Raw genomic sequence first — 27,601 nt, 5'->3', positions numbered from 1 at the left:
AAACTGAGGCACAGAGAGATTGAAGGATTCACTCCACAACTGAGTTACACCCGGAGTCTGACTAAGACAGGGACAGGAATAGGGACTGTGTGCTCCAGAGTTAGAGCACTAACTTCATCCTGGGAAATCAAGATTCAGTTCCAATCCCTCCTGCTGCCTCCCTGGGTGGCATCAATGAAGAATTTGTCTTACACAGCTCTTACCCCAGAGGTGTAACCCTCACTGGATGCTTTTGTGGCTTGATGAGGAGACGAGATGCGATGCCTGATTTCTGGGAATGGGGCCAGTGACCCCAGCTTGGTGTAGGTTGGGATAACATCACAGCTGTCCTGGAAGGGTGTGAGCCTCGGGGACTGTGGGGATGTTCCCACCTCCTGTCTCCGCAAGGGAGAAGGTGAGGATGGCAGGACTGGTCAGTGTGGAGCCAGAGGTCGCGTTTTTCAACTTATTCCCCAGCTGCTGAGCAAATAATCATAATTAAATCAGGGATAATCTGGAAGGGAAGAACTAGTTGAAGGCTACAGGGAGGGCAAGCAGCTGAACCTGGCTGAAGCAAGCTAAGCAGAGCAGGGTTAGAGCATCCATTCATCTGTTTTAGCTGTGTAATGTATGTTTTAGCTGTATAGTATAGGGATTGCTCCAAGTTAACCTTGAAAAGTTGGGTTGATGCTGATGTCTGTCTGATGCCAATGGTACTCTGCAGTCCTGTCTGCAGAGGTTTCAGGCAATGCTTAGTGACCCGAGTGACAACCTTGAGCCTTTATCTGTAATGTTTGTCCATGTTATGAGCAGCAGAGGTAGAGCTCATGTTTCCGAGATGACACGAGAAACCTCGCCAGTGAGTTAATACTGCACTGCCTTGATGTAGCAGTTGGGGCTTTGCGCGCTCCCTGCTGTGGGAGGAGAAACAATACATTTACAGCGCATTAAGGTATTATTGTAACAGCGTTTGTGCTGAAAGGTTTCTGATCCTCCGAAATAAAGAATAGCAGATTTGTCCCAGATTTATCAATGGAGGCAGGGTTCCCATTCAAACACGAGGGACGGGAGAGCTGGCGGGAGGGGAGAGTGGGTGAGATCCCGCTTGCTGCAGCAGCCAGGCTGGATGCTGAACCACTCTGCCCAGCTGCCTGGTGCTAACGGGGGGCAATGGGGGGGTTGGTAGGAGAAGGACAACCCCAAAAGGCTGCTTGAGAGGTGATGGGGTTAAGCAAGAAGGATGCAATATTTCAAGGTGGAAGCAGGGTGCTAAGGCAGCCCCATGCCTGGAATAGCTGAAGGTTGGGGTGAAGGTCCTGAGATGTTTTGTGCAGCCCATGTGCCCCTGGGGAGGAATGCTGGGGGTTTCCCTTCGTGGTCCAGGTCTGGCTGTGGGAAGAGGGAAGCTGTGTGTCCCCTCTGCTTGGAAAGCTGCCCTGAGAAGGCCATTAAAGGAGGAAAAGAATGATGCTTGCTCTGCTTCTTTGTAGAAACTGCATCTGATGTTACAGGTCAGCCTGTAGATCATTGCATAGGGGGATTTCTTAAATGGCCGTTAGGAATAAAATTAAGTTTGTTGAGACCAGATGCAGCAGAAGAGCTGGATGAAAAAGCAGAGGGAAACTTGCAGAGGGAGGACTGGGACATCTTGCATTAGACAGAAAAGTCACAGCCTTGAGGAGCAGGTTTGATGCTGCACCTTGCACAGCGAGCTCCCAGCTCGCAGGAAGGCGCTGGCCAGGTTGGAGATCACAGAGATGTCCCTTCCCTTGGGCTTTTATTCCCCTGCCTCTGCCCTTGTGCTCAGACCTCCTGGTTTTGGGATGTGACCTAGGCCACCTCTGTTGCTGCTTGACAAATTTTGGGCTTGGTGCAGTGCCTGTATACAAACCCCTCCGGAGAACATGCGTGGGGCTGGAGGTGGGTGATGCCAGGCTGGAGGTGATGCTATTGCTGTATCCCCGACGCTGAACCAAACCTTGGCTGGGGACCTCACGAGAAGGAAGGAGCTGAGGGGACTTTGCTGGGGAGGAGGTGATCTGCCCCTCCGGCTGCTCTCTGCCTGCAGCGATGCTGCTTGCCTGGCACAGCTTAATTGGCTTTGATAGGATTACAGGGAAGCAGTGGAGGAGTAAACATGGCCAGGAGGCCACTCAGTGCCTGGGGCTGCCGGGCTGTAGCCTCCGGACAAATCCTTTGAGCCAGCGCGATGCCAGACCAAAGCTGCCTGGAGCTCAAGGGTTAATGTCTGCTGCTGTTTTGCGGCTGATGGGGGGGTAAGGGCTTAATCCTCCTGCTGGTTTTAGGGGAAGGGCTTTTCCTAGCAGCATCCCAAAGGTCTGTGGGTCTGTCAATAATTTCCAAAGAGCTTGCCCCTGCCTGAGAACCAGACTAAACTGTTGCAATTATGGAAGTTAGGCCTTGTTGCCTCAAGCCTTTTGTCATCAATAAATGTTTATGGTTTAAAGCAGCCTTGTTTGTTTCCCTTAGACCAGATGACAGTGATTTATTGGCAGAAATCCTAGCAGAGGAAAGAGATGAGCCAGACAAGTCTTGAAGTGCTACACACATATATGTAGTGAGGAGTTGATGGTTATTTCATGACCATGGAACCTGTGGAAAATAGAGCCTCAAACTTGGATGTGAACTGTTGTTTCCAGGAATTTTTCTCAACCTACAAGCAACATGGGCAGCTGAAAGGTTACTGATGCTCCAGGGCTTTGCTTCCTCCTTTATCTGGGTTTTGGGATGGCTGGGAGATACTATATGTTGGAAAGGAGGAGTGGATGCTCTTGCTGGGAGCATGTTGATGGTTAGCACTATTAATTGCTGTAGAAATGATGGGAGAGCAAGACTGGGGACCCATCGCTACAACTCCCCCATGCCAGGAGATCTGCAGCCTCAAACAAAACGGGACTCAAAAGCGGGGCTTAAAGCCAAGGATGGAGGTGGCAACAAGGGACATGTGTCCAAGTCTGGGGCAAGGTGACATGTCCTGGAGATGGGTGTCCCTGCCTGTGATTGCGGGTGAATGTCTTCCAACAGCCACACAGAGCTGCTGCCTTACTGCTGGTGTGAAAAACCCAGCATTGGCCACGCCAGCACCGGGAGGTTGGTGGGGATGGAGGCAGAGCGGGCGGCTCACCTAAAGGCTGTGTTGGGTTAGGTCCTGCAGTCAGGTCCACCTTTTCATGCACAGGACCTAGCTGAGGCTTATTCCCCCAGGAAATCTCCCTGATTTCTACTGGCAGAGGGTTTTTTCCCCTCTGTCAGCAAAGAGGAAGGTGGGCTTGGCTCGCTCAGACCTCGTCTGCACTGTTAATCTGCCATTCGCAGTCTGGAGTCAGCTGTTACACCAATATTTATTGTTGTTCCCCCCCCCCAGTTTGTATATTTTGTACAGCTTGTTTCTAATTTAAAGTATAAATAAGTTTGATCTTTTCATCTGTTTTTCTCCCTACCTTCTGTAGGCTGTGCTGGTTAAAAATAACCACGGTGATGAGCTAAAGTGCGGCTGGTGGAGGGGTTTTAACTTCCCTCACGGCGGGACCACTCGGCCAGCGTGGGAACGGCGGTGCGGTCGCCCTTCTCGCCTCTCCCCTACGCTTGTGGTTGGGCTTTTTCCCAAACCGGGAACTCCCTGAATTGCCTAAACCCTGCTTGGCACATGACTGGGGATTAAAGCGCTTCTGCTGTTGGGGGGGGTGACAAAATGGGGACCCACTGGGGGAGCTGGGGGGACACAGCTGGGTGCAGAGATCAGAGCTTGTCCCTGATGCACATCTCCAGGGGATGGAGCGTTTTCCAGTGTTGGGCTCCTGAAGAGGAGGCTTTCACCTTAAAAAAATCCCTTTTGACCAAAATTGGAACTATTTGCATAAGAAGATCAATTGAAGGGAGAAAGAAAAAAATGTGGAGTCTTTTGGCTTTCTTGCAGGAAAGTCTGAAAAGCTGATTTGGGTTCAGACTGAGGCTGCCTTGGTTGAGGGCTGGCTCAGCTTCACTTCTCTGTTTATTTTGCTGGGGGGATGCACATGCACACACACGCGTGTGCAAACACACACACGCACACACACGTGGGCACACACAGACACATGCACACACACACACAGAGTCTCTCTCCTATAGAGAAAAAAAATCCCCAGCACTAGCTGAAACGCTGATTCAAAACAACTGTTGGCGGCTCCAGCCGCCGCGGTCTGCTTTCCATTACCCACAGCCCCGCCGCGGCTTAAAACGGTGACTTGAAACAAACAGGCAAACCCCAAAATTAATAATAAAAATTACATTTCACCTTCCCCGGGGAAGGGCAGAAAAACTCTTTCTAGGCAGCGGTTGTGCCAGGAAAAAACTCTCCCTGCTTGTAACCCACTGAGCATCAAAGGATGCTCTCTGGGAGGGGACCGAAGCCCCTCGGCGTGTCGCTGGGTGGGGGTACGGATTGGGCCCCCCCTGGGCAGGGGTCGGGGAGGGGGTGCCCGCAGCTTGCTGGGGGCTGCAGGGCAGGGCTGGGGGTGCTGGTGGGTGTCTCCGGGAGCTGTGACTGAGCGAGGCGGTGCCAGCGCTGGGGGCGGATTTTTTGAGAAGAGCCTCAGCTCTTCAGAGCAGCAGCAGCCGCTGGAGGAGTTGGGCGGCTGTTTCTCCCTCTCCGCCCGGAGGAGGAGGAAGAGGAGGAAGAAGAGGCTTCGGCTGCCGCCTCTCCGATCCCCCCCCTCCCCTTCCCCTTCCGCCCCACACCTTTATGGACGAGCGCCGGAGCTTGCTCTACTCTCCGGCTGCCTCCTCCGCCAGCCGGCATCCGAGGGGCGGCTCGACCAGCAGCCACCACAACCTGGGCTACACGGAGCAGCTGCCCCCCGCCACCCCCCAGCCGGTACCCGAGCAAGAAGAAGAAGAGGGTGAAGAAGGGGAGGAAGGCAGCATGACCGTGGTGGGAGGAGGCGGCGGCGGCGGAGACCCTTTGCTGGAAGAACCGCAGCATCCTCATCCTTTGCTCGGGGGGGACCGCTACGATCACGCCCCGACTCCGGCCGCCGTCCCTGCCGGCCAGCCCGCGGGTGGTGGGGAGCACGAGTGCTGTGAGCGGGTGGTGATCAACATCTCGGGGTTGCGGTTCGAGACCCAGCTGAAGACGCTGGCACAGTTCCCCGAGACGCTGCTGGGAGACCCACGTAAGAGGATGCGCTACTTCGACCCCCTCCGCAATGAGTATTTTTTCGACCGTAACCGGCCCAGCTTCGACGCCATCCTCTACTACTACCAGTCGGGTGGGCGCATCCGACGACCCGTCAATGTCCCCATCGATATCTTCTCCGAGGAGATCCGCTTCTACCAGCTAGGGGAGGAGGCCATGGAGAAATTTCGGGAGGACGAGGGTTTCATTCGGGAGGAGCAGCGGCCGCTTCCCGACAAGGAGTTCCAGCGCCAAGTGTGGCTCCTCTTCGAGTACCCCGAGAGCTCTGGGCCAGCCCGAGGCATTGCCATCGTCTCTGTCCTGGTCATCCTTATCTCTATCGTCATCTTCTGTCTGGAGACCCTGCCTGAATTCAGGGATGACCACGACTATGAGGGAACTGGGGGGACCTTTGGGACAGGCGGTGGCCCTCTCCCACCTGATGTCTTCACCAACTCCTCGTCCTCGGCTGCTTCCATGGTGTCATCCTTCACTGACCCTTTCTTTGTGGTGGAGACTTTGTGCATCATCTGGTTCTCCTTCGAGCTGCTGGTCCGCTTCTTTGCCTGCCCCAGCAAGGCCACCTTCTCCAAGAACATCATGAACATCATTGACATTGTGGCCATCATTCCTTACTTCATCACACTGGGCACCGAGCTGGCTGAGAGGCAAGGCAACGGCCAGCAAGCCATGTCCTTAGCCATCCTCAGAGTCATCCGGCTGGTCAGGGTCTTCCGTATCTTCAAGCTCTCCCGGCACTCCAAGGGCCTGCAGATCCTGGGGCAGACCCTCAAGGCCAGCATGCGGGAGCTGGGCTTGCTCATCTTCTTCCTCTTCATCGGCGTCATCCTCTTCTCCAGTGCTGTCTACTTTGCAGAAGCCGATGACCCCAGTTCAGGTTTCAGTAGCATCCCCGATGCCTTCTGGTGGGCAGTGGTGACCATGACCACAGTGGGCTACGGAGACATGCACCCCATCACCATTGGGGGCAAGATTGTGGGGTCTCTCTGTGCCATCGCGGGGGTGCTAACCATCGCTCTCCCCGTGCCTGTGATAGTCTCCAATTTCAACTACTTCTACCACCGGGAGACAGAGGGTGAGGAGCAAGCCCAATACATGCATGTCGGGAGCTGCCAGCACCTCTCGTCCAGCGAGGAGATGAGGAAGGCTCGCAGCAATTCCACCCTCAGCAAGTCTGAGTACATGGTGATCGAGGAAGGGGGAATCAACCACAGTGCATTCAAACAGGCTGCCTTTAAGACAGGCAACTGCACAACCACAAACAATCCCAACTGTGTGAACATCAAAAAGGTCTTTACGGATGTTTAAAAAAACAAAACCAAACAAACAGCAACAAAATCTGAGGATGCGGTAAAAAAAAAAATAGTAACAATAATAATGCAAAGTGACTGTGTACTCGGTATTGTGTGGAACATGCACCATCGTCGGTCTGTGTGTGCCCTCGTTTTTATACGTTTATTTTTTTAGATCCTTCCTTTCTAAAGATCCAAAAAAAGGATTTAAAATTCTCTGAAGAAGAAGACGGCTAAAGGGTAAAGAGAAGGAAGATGAAGACAAAACACACTCACCGTCGAAACAGGTGTTTGTTCTGCAACATGTTGCAGGGCTGCTTTTGTTTTCTTGGCTTTGGGGACCTCTCGCTTTGCTCCTGAATTTCCCCCTCTTCCCTAAAGGCAGCGTGTAGCCGATTTCCCTTCCATCACATAAGCTCACTTGTTGGATTAACAACCCTGGGTTGGGTGGGGAGACGAGGAAAACATGTTGCAGAGCGAACTGGAAGGGGGTTGGGAGGAAACAAGCATTTAATTTTGCAGAGAGTCTCTGTTACCACACTGTTAAATGACGCTTAATATTGAAACATGTGGTGTGCCGTTACAGGCACATCACAGATTCCCTTTTCTCCGCCATTAGATCATTTATAGAGTTCTAATCTGGTCAGAGACCGTGTGCAATCAGTGCTGATTTAAATAGAAAAAAAAAGAAAAAGCCCTTTTTTCCATTGTTAATTCCCTTCCCCTGTAACCCTACGGCATTATTTCATCCAATGTCAAATTTGTGGCCGTGCAGTGGGTCTGTGTGCGGGGAGAAGGGAGGCGAAAGGCAAAATGGAACGGCTTCAGGAGCCGACGGTGCGCAGGGAGCGATGCCGGCGTGGACCGGGGGATGCAGGATCCGTGACGGGCTCCTCGCCGTGGCTGTGCAGCCTCAAACCCACCCAGCTGGAGACAAAGGGATATTTCCTCCTTTTTTTGCAATGCGTTTGGGAGAGATGCAGCCGCTTATCGCAAGAAGATTAAAGTGGCGAACACGCCTTCCAGCGGAAGTCACTAATTCGGACCGGAGTGATGCAGTTGCCATGACGACCCTGGTTTCCTGGGAAACCCCCAAAGGTTGTCATGGCATCCCTTCTCCCATCCCCCTTGGTCCTCGCTCTTCTCGCAAAAAACCCTTTCCAGATGGTTCCAGCCCCATCATCCCGCAGGACACCGCGGCTCTGCCCCGCTACGTGACCCCATCCTGGCATCCCCTTCCCCTGCCACGGCTTCCCCGGTGCCGAATAAAGCGCCCGTAGGCAATAAGTACACCACAAATCCACCTCTGCCTCGCAGAGGAGCTCACACCTTGGCAGTGAAATTGGGGGATGGAGTCTCATCCTGCAAACACGAGCGCCCGCTCCACCGAGAACGACCCCGCGCTCCCCCCGCGCCGTGCAAAACCCAGCGGTTTCCCCAAACCCGGTGTGAAATGGCACTGAGCAGCCAGCGGGAAGGCTCGGCTGAGAAACCTCGGCAGCTTTTTGAAACAAGGGGGACAGAGCTATAAAGAGCAGGATTGAAAAGTAACCAAAACTCCGCCGGGGAAAATACACCGGCTTCATCTTTACGTGTGCACCAGGGGCCACGGGACATCTGATGGGATCAGGTGAGCTTTGCACGGGGCAAAGTTTAATAGCATCATAAAGTAATGTGGCTTTTTTGAAACAAACCTCGTGTTTTCCAATGCTTAGTATTATTTTTCAGCTTGCCCTGCTGCTCTCGGGTATTTTTGCACACATTAGGTAAAGTGGAATAACATGCTATAGCTCCTCTGATTTTATTTGCTTTTCACTTTGCTTTTTAGTGCTATGCATAGGAGGAAAACCCTGCTACTTTTTTGAGCTGGATGTCTTCAATTCTGTGCTAAAAAGGTTATTTGCAGTGGTTTAATGCTTCAGTCCGACCCCTGCCATCAAAGCAGGCTGAAGGCAGGGCCTGGCTGCTCAGCCTCGAGCACCTTGGCTCCAGCTCTGCTCTGTTTTGCTGGGTTTTAGGTTAAATAAAAGAAGATTCCTTCAAGGTAGTGTACTGCACAGGGACCCTGTTAAATACCTCCTATGACAAAGAGAGATTTGACCCCAACCTGTGCGACTCATACCTTTCCCAAGTGTGTGGAAAGAGGGATTTGTCCTGAGAGATGCCGTCTGTGCCGAAATAGGAGTTTAGCTAAGATTTTACCCAGACTGAAAAGGATCAGGACAGTTTGGAACACTCTCCCTTAGCCTTGCCTTAGCCCCAGTTAATAAAACCTTTATAACCAAGAAAAACATCAGAGCAGCTTCTTAGCTGATGGTATGTGACAGCTTTATTGGAGCTACCGCAGTTTTCACCAGCTGAAGATCTAACAAAGGATCTTTATTAGGGAGATGCTCTGGAGCATCGCAGGAGGTAACAAACCTGGGATCCCTTGTCTGGGATAACTGGGATCCCTTGTCTGGAATAACTGGGAGCACCCCAACATGCCTTTTCCCCCAGCTGCCAGCAGGTGAAATGTCATTTCTGCCTACAAGCCCTCACTTTTTATTGTTATTCAAGCTTTCCCACATGCCTATTCCTAAAAGGAGGATTTGAGTTTAAAAGCAGTGGAAACAGTCCTACTTGGGAGAGTTTGCAGATAAGTTTTGTGTCTGTGTTTTCCCCATGGCAGCTGCATGGGGTACGGAAACCACATGTTCTCCTGGAAATGGCACAGTACAATTTTCGGTTTCTCTGTCATCTAAAATAAGCAGAAACCTTGCAGGTTGTTAGTTTGCTTTCCTGACTACTTCCTGCCTTATTTTGTAGGGGCAGAATAATTTCAAATGGATTTTATTGACAGTAAAAGGTGCTATATGGGAGAGGTGGCAAGGCAACCACTTCATCCACTGGAGTAAAAGGCAGTTTTGCTCCAGTACTGAAAAATATAAAAGCACTGCTGCTCTGTCTTTAAGATACACCCAAAAAATTGGAAGTGGAAAAATGGGGATATCCTTTCAAAGCTTTGCCCCATTTCTGTCTGCCTCTTCCCTCTGTGCTGTCTCGTTAGGTACCATTCAGCAAGATAAACACTTTCTGCTATTGCACGGTCTGACAGCTTCTCTTAAACTGGCTGCCGCGTGCGTTGTGCCAGGAACTGGAGAGATCCCCGAAAGATTGCTCTCTTTGCAGCCAGCTGCTTATTTAACTTACTCTGCTCTTTTGCAGTGTGCCTCCTATTAGGACTTAGGACTGTTTTAACAGTCACTCGGGAGTTAAAGAGGAGCCTCAGCCTTTGCAGCGTGTTGGACTCGACTGTTTCTAATGTGCTTAGAGGGGGTAGCATTAGGAGATTAGTATTAGCGGAGTTGCCTGCCTGCTGTCTGGCAGCCTGCTGCAGAGCCTTCCCAAGGCAAGGCGAAGGGCTTGCCTAGACTCCGCTTATTACATTAAATGGAGGAAAGTGCATTACCAAAAGCTGCTGGCTGACATTTAAGATCACACAGAAAGCAAGAGGGGGAAAAGCAGGGTCCCTGAAGCTCATGGTAGTCCCCGGTGTGGACTCACCGGCTTGTTGTCTGCGTTTGCAGCGTGGCAGGGATACTTTCTGAAATGTCCTCCTCCTCCCCTATCCTTCATACCTGTCATCTGAGAGACAAAGTGACACTGCTGGCACCGAAGGATGGGAGCAAGGACGGGAGCAGGCAGCTCCTGCCCAGGGGATGCAGCCCTGGGAGGCTGTAGCTGCCTCCCTGGATGCTTTATGTATTTGGTTTATATAGGGCCATTAGGTGATACAGAGCCTTGTACAGTCTCCTACCTCCTTTCCTAGGGTCCTTTCCCCTTCCCTCTGCTTGTATTTTAGGACCTGCTCCCTTCCCCTGTTTCAGCCCTGGGTGCCACCTTGAAACACACCCTAGGTACAGGGTGATGCAGGGGACAGGCAGCCACCCTAACCCTGGCCCCTCTGCTTGGTACTTTGACACCGTCACCTTTTTCTTCTGCTTATTTGCCCTTTTTGTGTGTGTTCTCAGACCTGAACTCTTCTAAAAAGGTTCTGTTGTTCTCCAGCACAATAGATGCCCTTCAGGTGCTTGGGGTGGCCAGAGGAGCAGAGCAGTATCCATCCCACCCCACGTGTGGACACAAACAAGGGCTGGAGGTATCTCTTTCCTCTGGGAGGGTTAAATTTCTTCCCAGGCAATTGTTCCTGCTCCATCACTTGACAAAAGAAGTTGGTTTTTGTTTTTAATCCCCAGTTTATAGACAGTTAAGTGGAGGCAAAGGGCAGACAAGCGGCTTCCCCAGCAGAAGGGAAGGAGCCATCCAGAGCTCACCGGCTGCGAAGGGCTCTCTCCTGGCAGAGGTGTAGTGCAGGGAAAGGGTCTCTTGCAGTGGTTGGTGTGTACGGAGAGTGTTCTGCGTGAAATCTGTTTAATTGTGTAGTTTGGAGCCCTCTTCCTGCCAAGCTTTTAAAATATGCATATCTTGGTGAGAGCACATGGAGGCTCCCATTGCAGCCTGATGGAAGGCAGGATCTTTTTTTCCATTTTTAAATGCCTTAACAAGTGATCTCTGGGTAGGCTGCAAACTTGCAAGTGCAAACAGACAAATAGGATTTAAATGCAATTCATTTTGCCCTTTGGTCTCAATTGCTGCATGTACCGGGAAGGAGAGCTCAGTGCATCGGCATCCTTGTGCAAAGGCAGTCGTATGGGCGATGGGTGCAGGGAAATAGGGACTTTCTGGACATTTATGATGCTGTGCGCAGGGCAACATCCTGTAAATTGTCTTCTTGGCTGCTACGGAGCTGGTACTGCTCTTCTGCACCCTTTCCTGCTACATGGGTCTGCACCCATAGTCCAAATGGGGCGCTTGGCTCAACTTTGGATGTTGTGTAGCTGGAGGATGTGTTCAGGATAGGATGCTGTTGCCTTTCCCTGTTTCCCTGAGTGTTGTTTACATGCCAGAAGCTGCACTAACACAGCACCTGCTGGGTCCGGGCGAGCCCAATGGGTGTTGTGCCACTGGTGTTGGGTGGCGGGAGCCCTCTCCCACTGCCGGTGGTGGGAGTCAGGCATTGAGCACGGAGGGCTGGAGCGATACGCTTCTCTGGCAGGAGGGTTTCCTTGGAAACAGCCACGGGACTGCGGCTGTCACCGCTCTGATGGGGACATTTCGGGGGTGTTTTGGGGTGGGTGCCCTGAGTTGCCTCACCTGAGCCAGGAATCGCTTCTCTGGCAGTGGGAGGGTTTTGACTTCGTTTTGGGGGCTGGTGATGTAGGGTTTTCTTAGGGCAGAAATAGGACTGGCATAGGAGGGGGGTACAGCCCTGCTGTAGGGCAGAGCCATCCCACGGCAGGGGGCATGTTCGCTGCTGGGGGGAGCCCTGCAGAGCAGCCCCAGCCCCATCTCCGCAGCATCTGGCTCTTGCCCCAGCCAAAGCTCTCCCGGCTCCACTGTGGTCGAGCCTGGGACACAGTCAAGACCTTTTACTGCCGTACTTGGCTTCCCAAACAGGAAAATGAGTAATGGTGTCTCCGTCAAAGCAATAGTCATCCCACCTGATGGGACGTGTGTTTGCTGGTTTGTGCTGGGAAAGCATCAAGACTCCTGCTTTTTGTCACCAGCAAAACCAAATCCCATTTTTTGCTCATGAGAACTGTCCTCTGGGTGGGAGAGGGATGTGTGTGGGGTCCCATGGTGCCCTGATAGCTGGAGCCCTTTTATCCCCGGTGCTGGCAAAACTCAGCCAAAAATGCTCTGAAAAATATCCCCTGTGAACCCCTGTGTGCTTTTCCTTCCACAAATAAGGCACTGTTTTATGAGACCCACAGGTTTCAGGGTCTGTCTGTGTCTCATCACTGCTCAGAGCTGGAATTTTCAGCGCTGAGGGTGCTCTGCAGCAGGACAGGGAAACCTTCACGCATGAACCTCCCCGCAGGGCACCGTCAGTTTTCTCCTTCTTATGAACCAGGACATGCTCAAGTAAATTAAAACCTGTCTTCTATCTCATTCAGCTTGTCACTTGAGTTAGGAGTAGCTAAAATACTTCCCGGTCGCTGGTCTTCCCCTTCTCATAACGGAAATAGTCTTTACCTAACTGCGCTGCACACTAATATTAAGGCCCCTGGCTCAGCGATGCAGACGGCAGCACACGCTGCTGAGTTTGTCTAAGAATGATTCATTTCCTTAAGACTTGTAATTCAGATGCTTTTCTGAGCACGTTTGAGCTCTGTCATGTCTCTTGCTTTTCTACAGTTGTTGCACTTTATTTTTAGCATCTTTAACACTTACTTACTGGGAGGAAAGACTTGGTTTGGATGGGCGGCTCGCATGAGTAGATTAGCAAGCGGCTATCTGCTCTTGCTGGCAAGGATGTGGAGTGCAATCAGTTTTATTTTGATGCTGACCAGTACCAGCTGCTTTGCTTTGCTTCCTCCAAAGCATCGTCATGGATAGATACAGAAAATCCTTTGGGGTTGTGTCATGCTTCGATCGGCAGCGGAAGCACCAAAGGCTCAGCCCCTGCGGCGGGAGTAAGGCTGCTGGCAGCAGGGTCCGTGCTTGGGATCCTGCTCTCACAGGAAGCTAAAGATTGCAATGGAGCATGGACAGGATGAACAAACGCTTCGCAAAGTGTTTTTTGCATTTGCAGAGAGATGTGATTGCTGTTCAACTTGGTTGCAGTAAAGGAGCTGAGTGCAATGCAGGGTGGTGAGTGATGCTGTGCCACTTGGGGGGATTTTCACAGAATCATGGAATCGTTTAGGTTGGAAAAGACTTTTAAGATCGTCAAGTCCAACCTTAAACCTAACACTGCCAAGTCCACCACTAAACCATGTCCCTAAGCACCACATCTACACGTCTTTTAAATACCTCCAGGGATGGTGACTCAACCCCTTCCGTGGGCAGCCTGTTCCAATGCTCGACAACCATTTTGGCGAAGAAATTTTAACCAATATCCAATCTAAACCTGCCCTGGCACAACTTGAGGCCCTTTCCTCTTGTCCTATTGCTTGTTACTTGGGAGAAGAGACCGACCCCCACCTCACTACAACCTCCTTTCCCGAGCCTCCTTTTCTCCAGGCTAAACAACCCCAGTTCCCTCAGGCACTCCTCCTAAGACTTGTGCTCTAGACCCTTCATCAACTTCATTGCTCTTCTTTGGACACACTCCAGCACCTCAAGGTCTTTCTTGTAGTGGAGGGCCCAAAACAGAACACAGTATTTGAGGTGTCAAGTACAGGGGGACGATCCCTGCCCTAGTCTTGCTCGCCACACCATTTCTGATACAAGCCAGGATGCTGTTGGCCCACCTGGGCAAATTTTGGTTGCTTGTCCATGAAAATATGTGTCCCTGCACTCCAGGCCTGGAGGGTGGGAGCACTGCAGTGTTTGCTGGGTGTTTGCTGTTGGCCTGCTGGGTGGCTTTGGGGAGGTCAGCTCTGCTGGGCCTCAGTTTCCCCATCTGTAAATGACACTGAGCGGCTTCATTAAGTGTTTGCAATGAAACATGCTGTGGAAGGAAGAGGCAGTTTTGAAACACAGAGCAAGAAGTAAAGAATCAGCCAAAGGCTTTATGGAGTTCAGCTTCTTGAAGCTTGCAGAGCCTGCAGACCCTCCCGCCGATATCCCATTAATTGCAGTTCTTTCCCCCAGCTGGAGGGAAGCCCAGAGTTTCACCCAGCTTCCCGGGGACACCAGCTCTGCCCTACAGCTCCCCTTCCCATAACCATCCTCCTCCTCTCCTGTGATTTCTTCGCTCTGCGTCTTTGCACTTGCTTTTCCATCCTTATGGCTCATTTCTCCTGAAATCTGTGTGCATTTATAGTCAAAATCCCTCTTCTCCCTCCTTGCTGGTCTCTGCCTGGAGCTGCCACTGCGACTGTAACGATTCAAACCTCAAGCTGTTGCAGCAGGTCAAAAATGAGACATAAGAAGTTTGGGCTTAAAATGAGCCTGCTTGCTGCAAATTTGAGCTTGTAGGAGGGATGTGAAAGGAGTTTGCTGTGAGCTGGGTGTAGCATTGCAGGCTAGAGGGGTTTTCTACCTCTGTGCCTGCATCAGTGGATGCTGGCACCCAGCACTTGTGCTTTACCCTTCAGGTGCCCGAATGATATGCTGCACTTCAGAAACCTCTGGGTTAAAGGAGGAAATCCTCTTGCTGAAGCATCTGAAACAAGCCTGGGCTATTCTCTCCTGGGGCTGGAAACCTTTCAGCAAAGTCTCTCCCATCGTGGTTGCAAAATGCTCTGAGAAAGCAAAGCATGCACAGGGAGAAGCAAACCAGTGAACGCGACCTGGGTTCAGCTGGTTTTCTTACTTGTGATGTCTCCTGGGAACTGGCTTTATTGCTCCGTTTTCTTAACCAAGCTGTCATGCAGCTCCCTTAGAGGAGAGCATTACACAAGCACTTACCTTTATCAGCCAAATGTAGAACTCAGTAAGAAGAGATATCAAGTTAATACGATAAGATCTGTTTTCCCTAACCCTGCGTTGATTGGCATCAATTATATCTTCCTCTTTAATTCTGTATTAAGACTCTCAGCCATTCCAGCATATTGTTTGGGATCAGCGACAGATGGCCAGACCCATCGCTTTTGCAGGCCACTTTGTTTATCCCTTAAAACACTGGCCCAACAGGAGCTATTTTCCTGTCTTCTGATTTTCACCAGGTCCAGGGCTCAAGAGGTATGCAATACTTGCAGTCTCATGAGCTGCTTTGCCAGCTCCGAATGCTTGGATACAAGTTATTTGGCTCGGCCATTTTAAAAACAGCTAATTTTTGAGGCTGCTGTTTCATATCCTCTGTTTCTTTTGGAGTGGAAAGGGTTTCATCACCCCTGTATGATGGGAAGACATCTGGATCCCTTCAGGAGCCGGAGCAGCAATATCTCCTGAATGGTCCTGACTTGTCATTCCCACGGCTGTTCTTGATGAATTTGGTGAAATAATGTCATCGTTAGGCTGAGGATTTGGGGTTTCTTTCTACAAGGGCAAGGATACAGCCTGAAAAGGCACCAGGGTGCCCCAAAACACTGGATTATTTGCCCAGTTTGAGAAAATTGTTATTTACCACTTAATCTGCAGAGTCTTGACTCTGCCATTCCCTTCTCAGCCAAACCAATGGTATTTCCCGGGCTGTGCTGGGCTGAAGGTGCTATTTGGGTTTTATTTGTGTAATACTCCAGCGATGCTTGAGGATCCCGGGAGTTTGACCATTGCTTTGTAAAAAAGCAGGAGCCCTTCCCTGCTGGCAGGTGGGAGGGGGGTGTAATCCCCCCCAGCAAGCCCAGTCCAATAAAGCATAAACCCCAGTTAGCTTTAATCCCATGAATAGTCCTTCTGGCACTTCAAGATAAGCTGGTGCTTGAATAACTGGCTGGCCTGAGACCCTTGCAAGGAGCACTAAGCCCCTCTGGTAGCTTATTTTCCCCGGAGTGCTGTGCTGCCTTGCAAGGGGATCCTTGCTCCTTGTGGGAAATCCCACCTCTCTCCTTTCTCTGCCTGCTTTTAGCATCCCTGCAACATCATCCCTGCAATGTCATCCCTGTAGCATCCAGAAAGTGGGTCTCACCCTTTTTCGTGCATGGATTCTAGCCCGTCTTGCGTATCTCCATCCTGACTCTCCCTTTGGGGAAAATAAGCTCATTCTGGGGGGCTGAGCTGGGACCAGGCAGGTCTTGGTGCGTTAGGCTGGGCTCTAAACCATGAACACAGATCCTTCCTACCCTTGTCTCATCACCGGCTGCTAATGAAGCATCCGGCTCACATAATCTGATTTGGTGGTAGTGCTCGTCTTATTAGTGTGCACCACACACTGGTTTTAATATAGTTAATGAACCCCGCTATAGGAAGCTTTACTAATTCCCACTTGAAAAATCACGGCAAAAGGGCCAGAATTTGGGTCTGTGACTCCCGCTGACTTACACAGGGCTTAAACCCTCAGGAAATTTGGCCGTGCCCCATCCACAGGTGGGTGCAGAGCCCAGGATGCGGTTGCGGCAGAAGGTGGGATGCTCCGATTGCTGCAGTATGAACTAAAGGCAGAGCGTATGATTTCTGAAAAGGAGACGGATATAAGCAGTTGCATGAAGTTTTTAAGAATTTCAGTGTCTTAAAGACAGAGCAGAGCATCTCACTGTGTTAAAATAGGAGTCAGGATGAGTCCCTTCATGCTGTAGAGTTATTAGGCTTCGAAGCCAACCTGTTGCAACACCAGCTGGGTTCATGCGCTCCAGAGGCTCGGCAGCTCTTGCATCACAGAGGTTGGGGGATTTTTTTTTGCCCTTTGCTAGACATCTCCATCCCCGCATCAAAACGAGGTCTTGGGTTTGAGCTGTGCTGGAGCAACTCTGCAGTCTGAGCACTGGGCTGGGATCAGCCCCGGCTCCTGCCATCCCCTGTATCAGATTATAAGATCAACCAATTGCTTAATATCATGTGGATCATATTGGGTCAGAACAAACCCAGCTTGATTAAGATAAAAACTTGATGAGGAAAACCCACTTTGCGCTAATTATTCTGGATTTGGAACTTGCCATTAATGTGAGATAATAGTTAATAACCAGAATATATTTAATGAATCTTTTTTTAATCTTTAGCTCACTTTAGACTATGTTGCATTTAGTCCATTAAACAATTTTAATTAGCAAATTTTCCCCTTTTTGTTTATGGGGAATAGGCATGTGAAGTTGTCAGAGGGAACCAAAGTGCAACATCTCTTCCAATGTACCTTGGAAAAAAAATAATAACCTGTTGCTTGTTTTCCAAACCAGGCTATGCATAAAAGTGGCTCTTTGCTCTGTCCAACAGATAACAGAAGAAGTTTCAAAATTAAGACCTTCAGGACTGTGTTGAGAAATAAAACGCCTCCAAGGAAATTGCAAACATCACAGACACGATGACTGATGCTGCTGTGGACCCAACCAACAGAGGGTCTGTCCTCCCCAGTTAAACCCATTTCATATTTCATATATATATATATGAAATATTTGCCAAGTTATATGTGTTTTCTAACAAGTGCACTATGTAGAAGGGAACATCTTTGCAGCCGGAAGATTATCTTCAAATCATGTGCAATATAATGAGACTGAACAAAGCCAGGAAAAAGGAGGAGGGGAGGTGGAAATAATTTGGACATTAGTTCAGTCTTTTTTTTTTTTATTAAAAAAAAAAAAATCTCTTGAAAGATTAAGCAACCAGAAAGGAAACGTTAACCAGAGCTGCTAATAAGCAGTCCAAGTGTTTTGCTTGGGGTGGGAGGGAGATGGGGGAAATTCAGTTGCTCTCGCTGTTCCCTGTCGAAGGCCAGGGGCTGTTTTCGGCATTGGGACGTGAATAATTTCTGTTCCATTTTTCTGACTTTCATGTAAATGCTCTTTATAAGTAGGTATGTGCTGTACCAAAGGCTGTGATTTATTTTAAGTCCTTATTAAGAAAGTAACATCTCCACCGATGCTGAGGAAAAGAGTGTCAAACAATCAACAAGTTGTGCCTTGCTTTCAGGATCACTTCATGAAAAACTAAGGAAAAATCGAATTTCCAGGGGTGGAAAAGGTATAAAAACCCAATTCTGACTGGTCATGCCCCTGCTTCATTTCACGAGAGCCCATGCGACCTTCTCTGCTGTTCCATGGTACTTCAGTCCTGAGGGAATATTATAGTATTGTCGTGCTAATACTATAATAAACGGGAAGTTCCTCACTCCTTTGCCCGTTGCTGTTTCATTTTGCATGCTGAGGGCTTTTTTTGTGGCAGTTTAAGAGCTGTGGGTTGCCGGCACTTGGCTGTGAAGCTGTTAAAACTGGGGTTTCTGTAACCTCACTGCATCTCCTAGGGCCGTATGGGTAAATATTATCCTAGTGATGGGATAAATGGTCTGCAAAGACATAAATGGTCTGCAAAGGCATAAATGCAAACGGCAAAGGAGTTGATGGCCTCTCCTGCTTCTGGGTCCCCCCTCTCGCCCCAGCCGCATCCACCTCCGCACGCTGCCTCCATTGCAGCTTTAAGACTAAAACCCACCTGGCACATACTCTGTTGGAGGACCAAGGTGATACTCGCAGCAGCATTGGATTTCTGGGCAAAAATAATGTTGGTGGGACTCAGGCGAGCATGGGAATCTGCATCTGCATTGCAATAATTCACCGGGGATGGTTCTGGGAATGTTAATGTGGACTGGATCAAAGTGAACTGGAGCTTGCTCTGAAGCAGAGGATGCTCAAGGAGAGGTAACAGGAGACAAAATCGTTAGGCATGTGAAGCAGACTCTTGACTTCATGCTGCTGATTGCTTTGGGTCCATGTCCAAGGACAAGCCTTGAGGTCACCACTGGGTACCTGGAAAGTGGAGCAAGGACCACTCTGCCTGGAGGGCAGCACCAAAACCTGGATCCTTCACCGAGTGGAGCTATTTACCTGCATCTGGGCAGGAGATGGGGAACATCCACAGAGGACACGTGTGGGATGCTTCAAGGCACAACCCAAGTGAGGATGCACTTAAAAATAAACACTCTACCTGGAAGAAAGGCTCTGAAATGGGAAAACTTGGGGGAATATTCATGGCAAAGCAACCAGCTGTCTGCACCACGTGTCTCTCCTTGCAGAAGAGGTTTGAAGATGAACGAGACCCAAATAGGTTTCTGAGCCGTCCTTCGGGGCTGGGATTGCTCCAGACCTGTCTGCAGTTCAGCAGAAGTTGTCCTCCTTTCTGGCTGTCTAAGCCCCGCATGCAAACTTCAGCCAAAATTAGTATTGAGAAATTCCCTTAACGGTGGGGAAATGATGTGGTTCTTAAAGGAATGCATTGACTTTGGTGAGGTCACATTTATTTTCTTTGATTTTTAAACACGGATAATTACTTGGCTTGAATTCCTCCTCCTGTCATGGCATATGCATTGTTGGTGATGGTGACCTTGTCCTTGGGAGGAAGGCTTGGGGGTCCCAAAGACAGAAGTCTCTGGGGCTTAACATAGGTGCAGGCTGGGGAGAATGGGCTGAGATGGTGAGAAAACAAACAAAAGTGAAAAAACCAGCAGTTTTAGTCAAAGCTGCGTTGCTCACCGTGGGGAATGAAGAGCAAATATGGATCTGGCCCTTAGTGGCACATTGCTCCTTGGGCTTGTTTGCATTTATTCCCAGCATGGTAGAAATGCTGTGGCCACTGGACCTGTGGATAAATGAGTTAGAAAGGGCTGGTGCACCTGGTTTTATTGTGGCTTTTGCAGCATGAGGTGCAGAGGGAGGTGTGTTGGGGACCAGAACTGCTGGAAAAGCCTGAGGAGCAGGTCCACGAACCCATGGAGATGAGCTGGGGGTGCCAAGACTGGACAGAGGGATGCCAGGGAATCACGGAGGTGAAGTACCCCGCAGTGTGAAATCAATCCAGTGTGAAAGCCATCAGCACAAATTAAAGCTAATTGGAGCAGTGGCTCTCATTAACTTTGGGTTTGGCTGTGTCCTGCCCTGAGGCCAGCCCATGAGGGGTAGGGAGAGGGAGCTCTTCCATGGGATCCTCCAGCAAATTGCTCTCCTGGCAAATCCCCAGGGGTATGGCAGTAACCGCGGTGCTGCCGCAGCCAGAGCGGTCTGAGGATGGGCTTGCAGAGCTTTTTGCCTCGTGGCCATCTGTGTCTTAACGTGGCACAGCCAAAACCCACCTCCTAGGCATCCATCCCCTCTCACCTGCAGAGGGGAGCTGTGCCCCCCCAGGCTGTCTCATCCTGCAGCTCCCCAGCACCAAAATTAATTAATGTTCAGACCATAAAAAGTCTGAGGCCTTAAAAAGACCACTTAAAAAAGACCGTAAAAAGTCCCCAGTGTTTGGGGAGTGAGGGCTGAGCCTGTTTCCATCAGTGGGAACCCCAAATAACTGAGCAGTTGTCTCTTCCCATTGCCATGGATGGAGCTGCCGACAGGCTGGGGGAGATGGGGCTGGGCTTTTTGGGGAGGTCTTACCTCCAAAACCACTAAGGAGCTGCAAAATATTTTTGTTTGCAGTCTTCCCTGCAGCATGATGGGTTCGTAGCATGCTCTTCGGGCTGCAAAGGAGATTGAACAAAAGATTAACAACTCTGAAATCTCCAGGGACTGACCCAGAAAGCACTTTTCTACCATGCTGATAGTTTTGGGGTGCAAACAGCCAAAGCACCCACCGAAGGTCTGATGCAGCATCCACCCCCAGCCCTGCAGACAGCCCCAGGCTGCCCGCAGGGGTAACGGCACATTAACAGAAGAATTGATTTTCTGGATTGCAACACAGGCCTGGATCTTGGGAAGCCCTGGTCCCAAAGGTGTTAAATTTAGTTTCTTTTGGAACATGATCTAGTAGCCCTTAAAATGGGGGATAGAATGTATCAGTACTAAAGTTATTTTTATTTTTCACGGTGTTATGGAGACCTTTTTTATGGCATGTGTGTATGTAACATAATTGTACCTCGTCTGTTTTCAATCGCCACTTTGTTAAAGCGTCTCTCTGTTACAGTTTGAAGTGCATATTTTGACAAACAAAGTGATGGGAAAAACCAGATCCCTTCACCCATTTGGGTTGGTGGGTCCCAGCGGTCCGGCTCCCGGCAGCAGAAATGCCCCACTCCCGGAGCAGAGCTCAGCCCACGGCCGCCGGCCACTCCACTCCTCCCAGCCAGCACCAAACCCACCCCACGGACATCTCACACCGATGACAATCTTGCCAAATTTCAACCTCTTCTCGATATTGTACATACTGGCGTTGACAACGTTGCTCCATGCTATTGGCTTTCTTTTGCTTGGTTGCTGAGCCAGCTAATTGTTAATGTGCTTTTTCAAAATAATCGAGAGTTTGATAGTCTTTAACTGTCAGTCCAGTATATTAATCTGTGTTGCCACGACTCTGACTCTAGCGTTGTGCGTTTTAAAGATAACCATCATATCGGGACAGCCGTGTTGAAATGTCATTTGGAGCGAAGGGCTGGATTTGGCAAGGGAAGACAAATTAAAAATGTATCCAGTCGATTAAAAAAAAAACAAAAAAGGGAGCGATTTAATGATGGCTGACATCAAGAGAAGATCCAAAAAATAGTGTGCACTGATTCCCATAATCATCCAGACGCAGGCTGCTCATCTTTATTCATAGCCCTTCAAAGCCACACTGAGATGCTTAGAGCATCTCTGAGATGCCGTGCATTAGACGTGCTCTTTAGACGCTGAACACGTAGACGTTTCTCCTCTGCACCCAGTACAGCTGCTATCTCCTGCAAACGCTGTATGCCATCCCTTCCCCCTTTTAATTTTAGGGTGCTATTGAAGTGATGAGAGCTCTGCCATTGGGTCCATCCTGGTAGAAGTGCAGGAAAATCAGACTGAGGGAGCTGGGCTGGTATAGAATCACGTAAAGCCACTTGTTTTAAGAATAAGTTTTAAGAAGGCAGCAAAATTAGAAAGCAAAATATCTCATAAAGTGTTTAAGGGCACTAAAGAAGGCTCAGTGGGCACAGCAGATGAGATGGGGCTTAGCGGTGTGGCTGCAGAAGGCTTTCAGAGACAATGTACAACAGGCTGCTTTGCTTGCCCCGCTAGATTTGGTGGAAAAGTCAGGATTCCTGTGGTCCCATCCTGGCCTCCAGCCTCTTTCCACAGGTGCCAGTGAAAAACCCTGCAATATTAATGTCTCAGAAACAGCCTTTGAGCACCCTGGTGGCTTTAATTACGCAGACACTCGGATGTTTTCTGAGACAGATGTTCAAATGCTATTATCGCTACTGAATCCTTTTAAAATTAAGAAATTTGTGGGATAGGGTTTTTCTCCCCTAAAAAGCTTTGGGAGCCAGCATGCTCCCCACACTCCTTTTCTTTCCATTGCACAGAGTCAGCTAGAAAGTTGTGCCTTTGAGCTGAGACTGAAGCCAAGTAGCAGCCTGGGTGAATTAAATTACACATCTCTGTAATCCCCATATTTTCATCCACCAGCCTCTGATAGAGGTAAATTATGTTTCTTTTTCACATTTTGTCTGCCTTCTCCAAGCCGACATCATCAGTGCATCTTTAAAGGGAATGGTCTGAGATATCGCTGTCACCGACTGGTGTTTTCTGTAACACATCATCTCTCCAAGCATTGCAAAACCAGGCTGATGGTGTGTTTTAAATGCATCACTCCTATTCCTGAGGATAATTTCAGAGCTGGACAATTTATCTGGCAATACAAAAGTCATTGATAGAGCTGGACTTGCAGGTCAAATGGTATTAAGGGGAAACGTAGCCAGGAAATTGCAAGCCAGTGCCTGAAATAGGGCAGTTTTAATGCAAAACAACGTGTTTGCTGCCGTGTCGCTTGTGCTGCCATTAGTATATTGGCAATTGGACTTCGTATTCAAATTGTTCAGGTCTTGTAGGAAAATCACCTTCATTGCTGAAGGTGAGATATTCCCATGGCTAATTTTAGCATCTTTCAAGGAGAACGCTCTTGTAATTCATCACCTGAGGTCCCAAAACCCCCTGCAAGTGGGGGACATTTCATTGACCATTGGCTTCCAACACAGGAGCAGCTCGTGTTTCTTAATTTCCCATCCTCTACTATGCAACTTATTTTCACAGTATCTTCCTGGGACTGAGACGGCTGGATATAATTTTGACTTTGCTTTCCCTCGTTCACGTGCGGAGCTGGGTAATGCTGAAATGTTTCCATGACTCTCTCAACTGGAACACACATTGGGTATATTTGAACAGTGAAATATTGCCTTGTGAAATTCAGCGTATCAGACTGAAAAACCAAAGCCTTCTCCACAAGAAGGCTAAATCCTGACTAATTAGGTGCCACAGAAATGATGCAATTTTGGACTGGAGATGTAAAGCGCAGTCTTGTTACTCTGGGTTCATTTTAAACTCTGGTTTTGCCAGTGAGCTGTGTTGCAATTGTTTAAACTTGTTGTTTTGATAACAGTCTGATGCTAAAACAAGCTGCTGCATCCCGTCATCCTGGTGACCTCCACTGCGGTGTGGGCCTTGTGTTCAGTTACCGGTAAAAAAAGTGATTTTTTTTTCAGTTGCGTGATTTTTTTACCTGATGTTGAATTTATTTTTTTAATGTTTTTTTCATTAGAACTTGAAACTGTTATTTCATACGCAAAGTTCAATAAAATGGCTGAAACGCAGCAAATGGTGGTTTGAAACTGAAATGGGGTGGAGGGGAGATGTTGGGGATGCAAAGGATGGTGCAAGGATGAGGTTTGAGATGCATCCCCTGGATGAACTCATTTTTCAGGATGAAATAATCTGAAATTCAATGCCATTCTCAGGAGTAAAATTTATTCCATTAGAGAAATAAAATCTTGGGGTAAAATCTGCACATTCCTAGCACATGAACCAGCCATCTGGAGAGCTGTGCTCTCTTTATGGACTGAAGAAGCTCCAGGCAAACCCTTGAAATTTTGATGATGTGTCACAAGAAGGGATGTCACTGGTGATGCTTTGGCAAAGCAGAGGTGCCTGCACTGGCGCTGACCCGCTCGTCCTGATCGCAGGAGGAGATTTTGCAAAATGGTTCGAAGCTCATTTGAAAACCTTGCCCTTGGCTTCAGACCACGTCTTTGAGCTTAACCCAAAAGTGAATGTGGCTGAATAATGTCAGAGCTTTTTTTTAGGTTACCGGTTGTCTTAAAAATATTGAATAGTGAGAATGGAAAAAGAAGTTAGGATTTTACAAGCCATGTTTAATAGGCAGCAGCTGTGACCGGTCCCAGTCCTGCACTCCCACAACCGTGGAGGAGAGGATTTCCAAGAGAAGCTGAAAACTGGGGACTTTTCTGGTTCCTTTTGCTTTTAAATCACCTGTTTCTGGTATTTTCAGATTTAATTTAAAAAGCAAGATGCACATTCCTGGTTTGGGGAAAACAGCTGGAGACCATGAAGTGAGCAGAGCTGTGGCTCAGCTGAACCCCAGCTGAGATTCGGGATGAGCCGCCTGAGCCTGGGGAAGCGCAGGAAAGGCTGGGTCTGGTTCAGGATCTGAATCACTCAAAGGGGACCCCTAAGTGATAAATTATTAGAGATGGTGCTAAAACGGCTTGAACTGCAAATATAAGTGCTGCTGTGCTGTGTCCCATGGCCAGAGGGCCCAGGCTCCAGCAAGGGGGATTTTATTTTAGCAGTCACTGAGCCAGGACCACAGACTATTATACCAAATGAGTTGGGTATTTTTGCAAATCCTCTTCCTAGGACTGAAATCCAGGCAGAAATCCTGTAAGATGCTCCAGGTGCTGAGCTGGGAGGCTCAGGACTGGGAGCAGAGCAGCAGCCAAGCGTGCCTGCAGCCACCCTGGACAGGATCAAACCGGGGGAATTCAGCAGTGATGGAGAAGCTCGAATTCTTGAATTTTACATCTTGTTTGAGCCTGTTGGCCTCAAGAAGTCTGACAGGATCAAACAAGTTCCTAGAAAAGCAGCATTGTGTGCTGGGACTGGTTTGTGTGGTTTCGTCTCTCTTTGCTCTCTAGGTTTGCTGTGAGCGTCAGGTCTGCTGGGGAGGATGAGCTGGGTGGTGGACGACTCATGATGAGCAAAATCAGCTTCAGCGCAATTATTTCCAAATTATCTCAGAGTGGCTGTACTGGATGGGACCAAACTAGATCCCAGCCAGTGTTGGTGACAGGGGCAGATTTAAGGCTGGGAGGAGGGACCCTCTCTGGTTCAGAGGTGCTCAGAGGCAGAGCAGTGGGTTTTGGCAGCTCTTCATGCTTCTTTCTCTGCCGTGACCTTGATTTCTGTATCAGCTCCCCTAAGGGTTGTGGTGCCTCCAGCTGCAGGTTTCGGTTGACATGTGGTTAACTGGGGAGGTGCTTAAGCATCTATGAAAAACAGGATATTGCAAAGTTTGAGATGCAGATGGCGGCATGAATACCATCAGCCAAAACCAGCCCCGGAGGAAGGACGGGCACAGGGGCTGTGTCTGGCACATGCCACCTGGGTTTGCTTGAAGAGCAGCAGGAGACACCTTCCACAGCACCACTGATGAGTGGAGGGTGATGTTCCCATACCCAACCCATCACCCGGACCCAGGGGTGAACCATGATTTGAGGCACACACCCAGAGCCCATGGGTTTTGCAGGGTTTCCAGCCCATACCTGGGGTGATAAATGCATGGAGAAGACCTTGCACCAAAGAGCTGCAGAGGGTCTGGACATGGTCGATGCCAACAGCTCATCTTCCCCGAGTCGGATTTTATTTACCGACTGTCGTGGTTTAACCCCAGCCAGCAACTAAACACCACGCAGCCGCTCACTCACTCCCCCCCCACCCAGTGGGATGGGGGAGAAAATCGGGAAAAGAAGCAAAACCCGTGGGTTGAGATAAGAACGGTTTAATAGCACAGAAAAGAAGAAACTAATAATGATAATGATAACACTAATAAAATGACAACAGCAATAATGAAAGGATTGGAATGTACAAATGATGCGCAGTGCAATTGCTCACCACCCGCTGACAGACACCCAGCCAGTCCCTGAGCGGCGAATCCCTGCCCCCACTTCCCCGTTCCTATACTGGATGGGACGTCACATGGTATGGAATACACTGTTGGCCAGTTTGGGTCAGGTGCCCTGGCTGTGTCCTGTGCCAACTTCTTGTGCCCCTCCAGCTTTCTCACTGGCTGGGCATGAGAAGCTGAAAAATCCTTGACATTAGTCTAAACACTACTGAGCAACAACTGAAAACATCAGTGTTATCAACATTCTTCGCTCTGAACTCAAAACATAGCACCGTACCAGCTACTAGGAAGACAGTTAACTCTATCCCAGCTGAAACCAGGACACCGACTTGTTGGCTTTTGGAGGGAGGAGCTGAGAGGAGCGCAGAGGCTGTGGGATGTAGGTCAGTCTGGGGGTGGCACAGTGTGACAACAGGATGGATGTCATGCTTCATCTCCAGAGGTTATAAACAGCAGTGGGTAAATGCCACCGTGGCAGTAACACGGCATTGGGTGTTTGGAGCTGCACACGGAGCAAGTACTGGTGCTGCCTGGGTTTGTGATGTATAAATTCATCTTAAAATAAGGGCCTGGAGGAGCCTGGCTGGTGAAGGGCTGGTTTCTGCTGTCCTTTTGGCTGATGTTTGACTCACCTCCTTACCCAAGCATGGGCATCTCCACGTGAGGACTGCACGGCTACAGCAGCCTCCAGCAGCGCAGCTCTGCACACTGATGCAACGTATGCAATAAATCCTTCGCTTGCTGCCTTGATATTTGCTGCTTGGAAATTTCCCTGGGTGCTGTTTCCTTCTTGCATGATGAAGAAATATTGATTAATCATTCCCAACTCACCATCTCACCACCATGCAGGATTTTAATGACCTGTGTCATATCCCTCTTTCCAAGCTAGAGCATCCAGCTCTTCCAACTGTGATTTTTCCAGGATGCTGCAGAGGGGTTTTTCTAGCTCAGGGCCAGGCTCCTGCTGGATATTTCCTCTCTCTCCAAGCCATGCCTTGCTAAGGAGGCCTTGTCTTAGCTACTTCACTTTCTATCTTTCAAACAGAGGTTGGTACCAGAAAGGATCTTCCTTTCTATTCCAACCCATGAGGCACGGCATCCTTCTGCAAGGGTCATTGGCCATCCCTCTGCCATTGTATTTGCCCATGGGACAGCTAAGGTTATCATTTCCCCCATGGAAATCTCCTTTACTTAACACCACCTGGTCCTGGCCATTTGCTACTACTCATTTTATTCATATAGTCTTGAATGTCTTCTACTGGGGCTTCAGTTTTAGGACCTCACCCTGCTCATCTGCAGGCAGCACCAATACCGAGGATTTAGGCAGCATTTCTGCTCTGTCTGTATTTGTGAAGGATGGAAACAGACTTCATCTCCTGCTCTTCCAGGTAGACGTTAGCATGTGAGTTGCCTCTTGATTTATCCCTCAGCATGAATGAGACGTGCGCCATTGAGCATAGATAGGACGAAGATACCAACAAACGAGCATCGTTTTGGGGGTGGCAGGTGCTTGGCTTTGCAAAGCAGCAAATGACAGAGGGGACCGTGCTCTCCTTGTCTGTCCCAGGTGGTGACCGCCACCACGTGTGACTTTCTTGGCTCCATTTGGGCAACCTGTGTTCATCCCAGTATGGGGTCAAACAGGAGCCCATGTGCACAGAGCTCCTGAGCTTCAGGTCAGGGCTACCTGGGTCTA

At 49.4% G+C, this 27,601-nt stretch overlaps 1 protein-coding gene across 1 annotated transcript; it reads left to right on the top strand.

Annotated features, from left to right (window-relative positions):
- The first annotated feature begins 4,578 nt into the window (after positions 1 to 4,578).
- Positions 4,579 to 21,363, top strand: KCNA3 (potassium voltage-gated channel subfamily A member 3). The gene is made up of 2 exons (XM_052815426.1): positions 4,579 to 8,095; positions 17,263 to 21,363. The coding sequence occupies exon 1, from the start codon at positions 4,721 to 4,723 to the stop codon at positions 6,479 to 6,481; it is 1,761 nt and encodes a 586-aa protein (XP_052671386.1). The 5' UTR covers positions 4,579 to 4,720; the 3' UTR covers positions 6,482 to 8,095; positions 17,263 to 21,363.
- The last annotated feature ends 6,238 nt before the right edge of the window (positions 21,364 to 27,601 follow it).

The sequence above is a fragment of the Harpia harpyja genome, chromosome 19 (assembly GCF_026419915.1).
Source record: "Harpia harpyja isolate bHarHar1 chromosome 19, bHarHar1 primary haplotype, whole genome shotgun sequence".
NCBI lineage: Eukaryota > Metazoa > Chordata > Aves > Accipitriformes > Accipitridae > Harpia > Harpia harpyja.
This window is presented reverse-complemented; position numbering and strand designations above follow the sequence as displayed.